The following is an 11,032-nucleotide window of genomic DNA, read 5'->3' on the forward strand; positions in this document are numbered from 1 at the left end:
ACAAATACTGTGTGACTTGACTTTATGAGATACCTAGTTAAAATTATAGAAAGAAAGTAGAATGGTGGTTGCCAGGGACTGGGGAAGGGAAGCAATAGGGAGTTATTGTTTAATGGGTAGAGAGTTTCAGCTGCACAACAATATAAATGTACTTAATACTATTAAGACTTACACTTAAAAATAGTTAAGTTGGTAAACCTTATGTGTATTTTACCACGATAAAAAAAGGATGGAAAAAAACAAATCAATAATAAAGATGTTGATTTCTTCCAAAATAATCTACATTATTAATGCATCTCAACAAAAATATAAGATTTTAAAAACTTAAATAACTTGGTAAAAAGTATTGAAAAAGTATGGAAAAATAAACATGTGAACATGAGAAATTCTGGAGAAGGGTGTAGGGGGTAAACTAAATCTACCAAACCCACTTAAAAGATAAGATTTTAAAAAGTTAATAATGTAAAAATTATTCTAAATGTTGTTTGGAAAAATAAATACGTGAGTACACTGGGAAATTTCTGAACAGGCACTGGGAGTGAGAGGGTAGATTAGATTGGCCAGATATTGAAATATATCACCTAAAATAAACAGTGGTAAAGTAATAAAAATAATTTTACATTTGGGTGAAAAAGGCGTATCAATGTATCTGAATATGTATAACACTTTTTTAAAATGTGTGTTAATTAATACAAAAGACTTAGTGCTGAGAAACGTTCTTTTTTTCTCTACAACCAAACTGTCAAAAAGTGTATCAATGATATTACAACATCCTATTCTTGTACAGATAATGGATCACTAATTAAACTGAAGCAGCCTCAATTTCTAAATTAGTCAGACAAAGGTTTCCCAGACAGAACATTCTGCATTTATCTTAACTTTGTAGTCTCCAAGGCAACAAGTGTGATGTTAATTAACCCCTTGACACATAGTCTCCCTGTGCTTTAAACCTACCAAATATTAATTCATTTAAATTTTACCTAAGATCAAATAATCTGTTAAAAAAAGCAAGTACAGCCCTGACTGGTGTGACTTAGGGGACTGAGTGTCAGCCTTCAAAACAAAAGGCCGCTGGTCTGATTCCCAGGCTAGGGCCCATGCCTGGGTTGCGGGCCACGTCACCAGTTGGGGGTGTCTCTCATACATGGATGTTTCTCTCCCTTTCTTTCTCTCTCCCTCCCTTCCCCTCTCTCTCCCTTCCCCTCTCTCTAAAGATAAATAAATAAAATCTTTTTTTAAAAAAAAGTACATATGGAAATTTAATACAGAATACACATAGCATTTCAAATCAAGAAAAACATGGCTTATTCAAGAAATGATACTGAATTAATCTTTTGGGAAAAAGTAAAAAGCAACCAGCTGGATCCCTACCTTTCTCTTTCAAATTCCAAATATTTCCAAGATTTCAATATTTAAAAAATAAAAACAAAACTAGAAAACATCATCTTTTTACATGTTTACATCATGAATTGAGATCTTCCCAAAACTCAAACACTGTGACTATGGAAAAACTGTATGAGGTTATTCATTGTATAAATTTCTGGTAGTGAAATTGCTGGTTCAAAGGTCTGTACAGGAAAACAAAAGTGTCATAGAGAAAAAACAAAAAAATCAACCTAATATAAAAACAGATTTTAGCCCTAGCTGGTATGGCTCACTGGATTGAGTGACAGCCTGAAAACTAAAGGTTCAGGGGTTCAATTCCCAGTCTAGGACACATGCCTAGGTCCCCAGTAGGGGGCTCTGAAGAGGCAACCACACAAACTGCTTCTTTCCCTCCCTTTTTCTCTCCCTTCCCAACTCTCTAAAAATAAATATATAAAATCTAAAAATAAAGTATAAAAAAATAAAAACAGATTTTAAAAAAGCACTTACAGAAAAGGAAAATACAGTGGTCAATAATGTTTAAATTTCATTCATACTAAAGAAATGTAAATTAAATGAAGATACTGTTTTTAACCTAACATACTGGCAAAACAAACTGAAGTTTAGTTAACACCCAGTATTGACATAGATATGAGAGAAAACTGGCACTCATACATTCTTTCTCACACTATTTACCGTCTTTTGGCAGTACTTCTTAAAATTTTTAAATAAATATGCCTTGACCCATCATTTCATAATTAGAAATTTCTCTTATGGACATGGTCTGAAAGATGTTCATGCCAGCCACAGCTATGTTTGTTTATTGACAAGGAACTACTTAAAAAATAACACAATCCATACCATCAAACACTCTGCAGCTGCTGAAAACAATGAACCATAATGCAGTAATAAAAACTTTGCACTTCTGGCAAAAACCATCACCTTTTGTTAGTAAGGTAAAACAAACCCAGTTGAAACCATAGAAAAAAAATAAAATATACAGAAAAGAAAACGTTTTCTTTCCCAACTCTACACTAGTTCTCCCCAAAGGTAACTAGTATCACTTCTTGTATATCCTTGGGGGGAAAAAAGTAATGCCATATCAGCATACATGTACATGCATCCTTTAATTTACATCAAAGAGATGATGCTCTAGATACATTAATTTCCACTTTACCCTTTTCTCTTATTTTCTCCCATAATACAACCTCTTTTAACAACTATGTAACAAGTGTGTAAGGATTTATTTTTTAAGACAAAGCACTACTACCGTCTGTATTGTATGACTGCATTCAGTTTTTTAAATGCTTCTTTATATGTCAAAAAATTCTAAAAATATAAGTATAGAACCCCTCCCCCAATCCACTTTCACTTTCTGTGGTTTCAGTTACCTGTGGTCCAAAAAAATTAAATGGAAAGTTCCAGAATCAACAATTCGTAAGTTTTAAAAGGCACACTGTTCTAAGTAGCATGATGAAATCTCGCGCTATCCAGCTCTGTACCACCCAGGATGTGATTCATCACTTTGTACACCATCTAGCCTGTATATGCTCCCCTTCCATTAGTCACTTTAGTAGTAAGGTTATCAGGTCCATCGATATTGATTAGCATGTTCAAGTAATCCTTATTCTACTAAATAATGGCCCTAAAGCACAAGAATAGTGTTGGTCTCAAAGAGAAGTGTAAAAAGTGCTTTCCTTAAGTGAAAAGGTATGTATGTTTAGGGAAAAAAACCCCAGTAATATACAGGCATACCCTGTTTTACTGCACTTTGCTTTACTGTGCAGATGTTGCATTTTTTTACAAATGGAAGGCATACCCTCCACCAGCAAAATGATTATGACTGGCTTTATTGCAATGACCTGGAACCGAACTTGTAATTATCTCCAAGGTATGTCTGTATAACAGGGTTTGGTATTATCCACAGTTTTAGGTATCCTCTGGGGATCTTGGAGCACATGCTCCATGGATAAGTGGGAAGTACTGTGCACAAAATATTTTAACAAATGGTATTTCTGGGAACTAAGACCCAGTCGCACAGGCAGGAAGGACAAATTTATTTTCATTTTATAAGCTTTTTATGTTTTAATTTTTAAGTCAAGTACACACCTATTACTTTTCTAACAAGAAAAATAAAGGTAGTCTATTTTATATACAGAGTGAAATAATATAAGAAAAAAAATTGCACTAATCTTCCTACACTTGTCACACAAAAAGATCTGTTGATCCTTTTTAGACTTCTCCAAGTTTCAGAATCATATATACACAAGAAATTTCCACCTGGACCACAGGCATCTCAAATTCAACATGTCCAAAACAGACTCATTCTCACTGCCTTCCTCGCTTAAGTCTGCTCATCTCACCTAAATTGCTGGTAATTACCTAAATTACTGACCAATAGGTTCCTATTTTACCAGGAGCCGTCTGATTATCTAAAGTAGAAAATAGGGAGACATTTTTAACACTCCCCTTACCCTTACCCCACATCCAATTACCAAATCTTGCCAATTTTATTTACTAAATATTTTTCTAATCCATCCTCTCCTCTCCATTTCTATTACTTATCCTATTTCTCCTATTACTTGTCCGATCCTCCTCTCTCCCCTAAAGTACTGCAATATTTCATCAGTTTCCCTGACTCAAATGCTGTCTCTTCAACACATCCCCATTCTGACACCAAAATGACCTATCTAAATGTCACTCCATGAATACTCCATGGAACCCCATTGCCTATAAGACAAAAACTACGCCCATGATAAGTCCTTAATCTAGACTCTCTCCAGGTTTGCAGACTCACATTTGAATATTCCATGCCTTATTAATTTATGCTTCAGCAATCCTGAACTGTCTAGCTTGCTAAACATCCCAATGAAGTTAGCTCCTCTATTCCTACTGTCTTCTCTGTCTACACAACAAACACCCTCTTCCATCCACCACCTATGCCCCAACTTACGGAAGTCCCATTAAGCCAAGATTTCTTAACTTGGCACAAGTGTCATCTTGAGCTGAATAATTCTCTGTCGTGAGGGCTGCTCTGTTTACTGTCAGATGTTTGGCAGCATCCTTGGCCTACACTAACTGGATACCAGTAGCACTCCCCCAAGTTGTGATGGGAGCTTTTTTTCCTCCAAGGGACACTTCATATTTTCACACATTACAGATTTTGGCATGCATTTTCCCCTTGGACATTTGAATCAGCTGCAAAGTGAAAATTTAAGTACACATTAGAAACATATTTAGATTTTAAGATAAAATGCTAATTTCCCTTTCTTCCCTTCTCCTTTTTAAAAAATGGCCTTAATCCCACTGTATATTGGGTAAAAGAATTTTGTCATACCTTTCTTTTCATCCTGCTAGTTTGTACACTAGCCTTTCTACTCATATCTCAACAAATCTTAGTCACACAGTCATACTGGGAAGCTTAATATTTTAAGTGAATCTTAAGTTCAGCATGGTTGTCCATTTTCCATCTAATGTTATACCTGCACTGTCACAAGAATTCCAACCAATGATTTTACGACACCAAGAACACTTTAAATTACCATTTGTAAGCTGTATACAGTGCATTTTTTATCTTAGTGAGCACAAATCAATACACAAATAGTAAAAGGTGTATGTCTAGTGGCAAACGTTTGTATTTCTGTGACTTAGCTGAACATTAACTCATTATACGTACTCCTAAATAAGTATATGAGAAAATTCTAATAATTTCTGAATACTGAACTCACTCAGAAATATATACTCTATACCAAAAAAAGTATATTAAAAAAAGATACCTACATTTTAATGGGTAGTAACCACAAAACATTTTTAAAATTCTAAGCCCTAATTTAAAAGATTAATTAACACATAAATTCCAAACATATTTACAAGAGACATTTAATACTTTTCTACTAGTACTGAGAAACCAAACTCTTTTCTTGTTAAGAACTTTAGATGAGTCACACTTTCCTTAGTAAATCACTGTTTTCCTTAAAATATAGTACAAAGAGTTAACTGGTAACTCAAAAGTTTATATTCACTCAATTGCATATCAATATATACTAAGACTGACAGAAAATACAGTCGGTATAGTTTAATACTTAGAATACATATAACATCATGTGCATAAAGCTCATTTGACGATTATCTGATAAGGGTGTGAAAAGCTAAGTACCTCTTAAAAACTCAAGATTCCCACTGTCTAAACTTACACCAGAATTAAACAACTTGAAATCACGCACACTTTTTCCTGGCACCCAGACACAGCTATCTGTTTCATGCCCGGCTTTTAGTGAATGAACATATTTCTATCCCTTACACATTGGCCAATTATTCACTCTGATGCATTAAAGTCCTAACTTTATAACTAACTTTTAAATTCATAGTGAAATCAATTCACAGGTAGCAATAGTTTCCAATCTGAAAAGCGCAAAAAGGATACACCACATATCTATAATGAACTCAGAGAACTCGTTTATAAATCTAGTCAACGTTTCCAGAGCGTGTGATTTTTTTTGGGGGGGGGGGGGTCTATGTATTATTTTACAAAATAAGAGAAGAGGGTAAGAGGTAGAAGGTAAAAAATAAGTCCCCACTCCTAAATAACGTTCACCTTTTAAGAACATATAATTTATCCAAAAGCTGTAAGGCCAACTTGTCAGCAGCTATTAATCAAATGTTTGGGGGTAAAGTAGGGAGGTACTCTTTTTCTCCCTCTCCAAGCGCTCAAAGCACAACCCGGCTTGGTCATTCTGCCAAGGCAGGGGTATTTAAAAATACATACTTCTCACAGACAAACCTGATATTCCAAGAAAGCCCAGAAGTCTCCGACACTCGTGGAAGGCGCCCACTCGCTGGAAGCTCAGGTGGCGCGGCAGCCGGCAGGCTCTCGCAGAAGGTGCCCACACCTGAGCGACAGGTCCCGCTCGACCCACAGGTCGGAGGGGGCCGGGAGGGCCCTGCGGGGCAGGACCGCTAAATGGTCCCGCCGTAAACCGGGTGCAGCCAGCGTCTCACCGTCGCCGCCCGACGGCAGGCACCGCGCGAGGAGGTGGAAGGCGCGGGAAGGCAAAGGGGAAGGACCCACGGCGAAGAGGTCGCAACAATCCCACCAAATAGCGGGCGGCTGGGCAGGCGGACCCAATGGCAGTTCTCAGAAGCGCCCGCAGCAGGAAGTGCCCCGCACCGCCTTCAGGAGCCCGCACCTCGCGTGCTGCCGCGGCGACTCCAAGACACCTGTTTGGCTAGCCCAGGGTTTGGTTCCACCCTCCAGGCTGCCCCCCCCCTCCCGCCCCACACTGACACTCCGAAATGGAGGAGGGAGAGGGGAACCAAGACCTAGGACTCGCAGCCTGAGGGCGCCTCCGCCGGCCGTACCTGACATCAGCTGCGGCTCCCTCTCGCCCCTCCTGGGGGGCGGAGAGAAGGACCACACGAGACCCGCGACCTTTTCTCTCCTCAGCAGCCGCAGAAGTAAGCTTGCAGCCGCTAGCCCGGGCCGCCCGCTGCCGCCTAGATTATTCGCCGGCAGTGGCGGTGGCGGCAGCCAGGGGCGCCCAGCGCGCGCCCCCGCCCTCTCGCTCCGCCCCTCCCTGCAGCGCGTCCAGGCCGCGGCCCGCCGACGGCGCAGGCGCCACCCAGGGGTCTCCTATCGCTTACGTCGCCGCCGCCGCACCAGCCCCAGGGATGGGCAGAGTGAAAAGGGGCAGGGTGGGCGGAGCTACGGAGACGTGCGGATGCCGGGATTGGCTACTGAGCTCACGCCTCGCCCTTCTGCGTAAGGGTCTGGGAAGTCAGATCTGTGAGCGATAGTCGCAGCCCTCTGGCGGCATTTCACTGCTGGCCTTCACCTTCCTCTTCCAGCTGTAGGGTCTTGCACTAGCCCGGACCTTGAGAGGGACTAATGCAATGAAACAGCAAGGACTGAAGCCGGGGGGGGGGGGGGCGCCTTAAGGACCTTTGAGGGACAGCTCTGCCGGAGTCTTGACCTTTAGCCTGCTTTCACCCCGTTTCTCCGTTTCCCCATCCCACCCTCGTAGTCCTTTTACTTGGTATCTCTCAGGCCTTAATGAAAGGAAGTACAGCAAGATAAGGTACGCAGGCGAGTGCTTGGTAACCAGTTCTGTGAACTAGGAAGGGCTGAAAATTCAATGATAATACTACAAAGCCTTCTGTAGGCACACGTGGTCTTGGGTTACTTCAGTGCTGTCAGGCAATGGCTGGAGAAGCTTCCTCTGGGCTTTGCAAAACTTACCTCCTCTTTAATTGGCAAAAAGACCCTGAATCAGAAAGTTATCTTTAAATTAGAGGGAGAAGCCTGTCGGGCTATAGAGGCAATGGAAGCAATCAGAAAATTGGGATAAGGTCTTGGATTTATTAGGGTTAACCGTCATCTACAAGGCCTAACTTGAAGATGAGAAAGCTATCAAGCTTCCTTTAAATGCCCTCCTAAGGCAGTTCTATAGTGGCTTTTGGCAAAGCTGTTAGGAGTGTAGAATCGGCTGGAATCTTGCACCCTCTACCTATTAGTTGTGTAACCTTTGCACTGTAACTTAACATCCCTGGGAGAAAGAAACAACATTTTTAAGTTTTTGTTATTTTTCCTTTAATTTGTTTAAATTCTGCTCTAGTGTAGTTTTCCAGGATATGCCATTAAATAGATACAAAAGAAACTTCCAAAAAGAATTTTAAAACATCTAGTGATTCTTATCTAAACCTCTCATTTTTCTGATGAGAAAACTGAGGTCAGAAAGATAAACGGGTAGGCTCATACTAGAAGTGCAAGGATCCTGATGTTCAGTTTACTGCTCTTTCCCTGGCCCACACCTCCAGACTTCCCGCCCTTTCGTCCTTACCTCCATTCTCACTTCCCCGGCCTCCCCTTCCACAGCTGCTATAAACAGGGAAAGGAGAGCCTTCGGAAGTCACTGTTCGAAATAGAAAGGAAAGCAAAGGAAAAAAAAACCCCTCATTTCAATTTCATGAAATTTATAGTGAATAAGGAATAACATTTTCTAGTGAGCTAAGATAAGAAATGTCTAAGGATAAGTTCAGCCACAGCATATCTAAGAAAATTACTGGCAACAAGGCATGTTAATATGAAGAATACCAGATAAGGTCAGTCCCTCCCACCCTCTTGGGTATTTTTGAAAATAGCTACTATTTTGATGAAAATAACACATACTACTCAAACAAATAGTGTTTTCCCAAATCTCATAATCCAGAGATAACCATTTTAAAAATTCATGTTCTACTCTTCCATGCATCTCCAAGAATAAAAAATACATAAAGACATATAAATACAGTACTTTCTAAATTGGATCCTTTGTACACAGTTCTTTTCTAACTGAACAGTCTGTCATGAATAACATCACTTTTAAAACTTGCATAATATCCATTAAGTGGATATACCATAATTTATCTATTGATTGTCATTTATGTTTTTCCCCAAATGTTTGCTATTTTTAACAACTCTCTGATGAACTTCCTCATACATGCCCCTTTGTACAGCTGTGCAGTTAATTATCTTTTGGGATAAATTCCTAGAAGTGATATTTTCATCAGCCAATTCTTCAACATTATCAACTAGAAAAAAGAATGTGTGGCTGCTATGAAAAATATACTTTATACATGGGACACAAAAGAACCAGATTCTCCCATATGAAACACAGATAAACCTCAGACAGTATTGTCAGTCTGGTGCAGTGTTTCAGTAGTATGTGTCAGAGCTCATTGGGCCAGAGCAACGTGTGCTTGAGGCCCCTGGAAGCAGGGTGATTGACACTGCTGGTTGTTGAAAGCAATAGCCTTTCTTCCTTACTAGTAGAATTCTTTTTTTTTTTTCAGGGTGACAATGTGTCCAGTTAAAAATCTTTACTTCCCCGGACTCTTGTAAGCCATGTTGGCCATGTGGTCTGTAACCAAATTAAAGTGAGTATTTCTAGGAGGGACTCAAAGCTTCATGGAAGAAATATTCACTTAGTCATTGGACCTGTACCCATTCCTTTTCTTACCAGGAGCAATGGCAGATCCTGGAGGCAGAAGAGCCATATTTCAACCATAATAACAAAAGCCCCACACACTATTAATAGCATAGGAAGTCAGAGATGCCTGTTTCATGATAGCTTTGGAGGGCCAGCTTACCAGTTCTGGACTGCCCATTTCTGGACTTGTTGCATGAGGGAAAATGAATTCCTCCTATTTAAGGTTTTGTTGTTCAGCTTTTTTGTTATAAGCACCAAATGCAATTCCTAGCTGGTATATTAAGATAGGAGAAGTCATCATTTATTTAGCACTATGCAGTATTTTCAATAAACAGGGTGAGTGGAAAATGGGGACACAATGCAAACAAGCAGTAATAACCATAAGAAACCACTTTTTCTCTGATAGACTTAGTTTCTCTTTAAATACCCAAATATTACAATTAGATTAACAAATCATTTTGTAATAATTAGATTAAGTTCTGTATAGTAAATTATGTTCACTGGTATAGTAGGTTTAAAATATGTCCATAGGTTCTTTGATACTTCTTCCTTCAAAAGGTGGAGCTGAATTTCCCTCACCTTGAGTTTGAACTGTAGTTAGTGACTTGCTCTCATGGATAGAACATTTGAGAAATAACATAGTATGATTTTGGGGGTGGGGGGAGCATCATAAAACACATAGAGACCCACATTATGAGTAATTAAGGCTTCCAGCTAACAGCTGGTGCGGAACTGAGGACTCCTGACAACAGCAATGTGAGTGAGCTTGGGAACGGATCTTCCACCCTAGTCAAGCCTTCAGATGACTGCATCCCTGATCACCTTAGGGACCTCAAGAGAGAACCTGAGCCAGAACCACTCAGCTAAGGTGCTCCTGAGTTCCTGGCCCAGAGAAATTGTGAGTTAATAAATGTTTGTTGTTTTAAGCCATTACATTGGGGATAATTTCTTATGCCGCAAAAAATAACTAATAGAGTTAGGTATAATAGTGCCTAGCACAATGCCCGGCACATATAGGGTCTGGCACAAATAACACCTCTTTTTTATTACATAGTATCTTACAATATCATAAGCATGTAATTCTGGAACATAACAATATCATACTGAAGCACATTATATGACATTTTAAGTGAAATGTTCAAATTAAAACTATAAATTATTACACCGATATTATTACCCTACCAACCACACTCAAGCAGGCCTTATTTCTGCTGGACCCTGTATTTTAGTGTTTAATTATTTGTTGTTTGAATGAAAAAACAATTGAATGAAGTAGAATATTTCTTTTTCACTTTAAACAGTAACATCGATGCTGGTGTTATCTTTGATCCCTGACACCTGTATTACATAGGGTATTCTGACATGATCATAGACCAGGGGTGTCAAACTCATTTTCACCAGGGGCCACATCAGCCTCACAGTTGCCTTCAAAGGGCTGAATGTAATTTCAAATCCCTAACAGCTAAGGAGTAGTTACATTTATACAGTCCTAAAATTATTTTGGCCATCTGGCCAACTGTGAGGCTGATGTGGCCCGCACTGAAAATGAGTTTGACACCCCTGTCATAGAGAACTCAATTGTGAATCTTGATGAGATCTAAACATTGACAATCCTGGAAGAAATATATAGTGAATAGAGCAGTAGAGAACCCTTGAGACTTGAATAATGTTCTCAATTTTATCACTGATTATCTGAGTGGCCC

The 11,032-nt window shown here is 39.4% G+C and overlaps 1 protein-coding gene across 2 annotated transcripts in view; it reads right to left on the reverse strand.

Moving 5' to 3' along the window:
- C1GALT1 (core 1 synthase, glycoprotein-N-acetylgalactosamine 3-beta-galactosyltransferase 1) overlaps positions 1-7,011 on the reverse strand; it is a 29,760-nt gene extending 22,749 nt beyond the window's left edge. The window contains exon 1 of one of the 2 annotated variants that reach the window (XM_045827615.1): positions 6,724-7,011. In XM_045827615.1, the coding sequence (XP_045683571.1) occupies positions 6,724-6,730 (7 nt within the window). In that variant the 5' untranslated portion in view covers positions 6,731-7,011. Of the gene's footprint in view, positions 1-6,145; positions 6,646-6,723 lie in introns of those variants that run through there. The other variant, XM_045827616.1, reaches the window with a different exon arrangement.
- Between the last annotated feature and the right edge of the window lie 4,021 nt (positions 7,012-11,032).

This window comes from Phyllostomus hastatus, unplaced genomic scaffold (genome assembly GCF_019186645.2).
Source record: "Phyllostomus hastatus isolate PE091 unplaced genomic scaffold, TTU_PhHast_1.1 phas_scaffold_78, whole genome shotgun sequence".
NCBI classification, from domain to species: domain Eukaryota; kingdom Metazoa; phylum Chordata; class Mammalia; order Chiroptera; family Phyllostomidae; genus Phyllostomus; species Phyllostomus hastatus.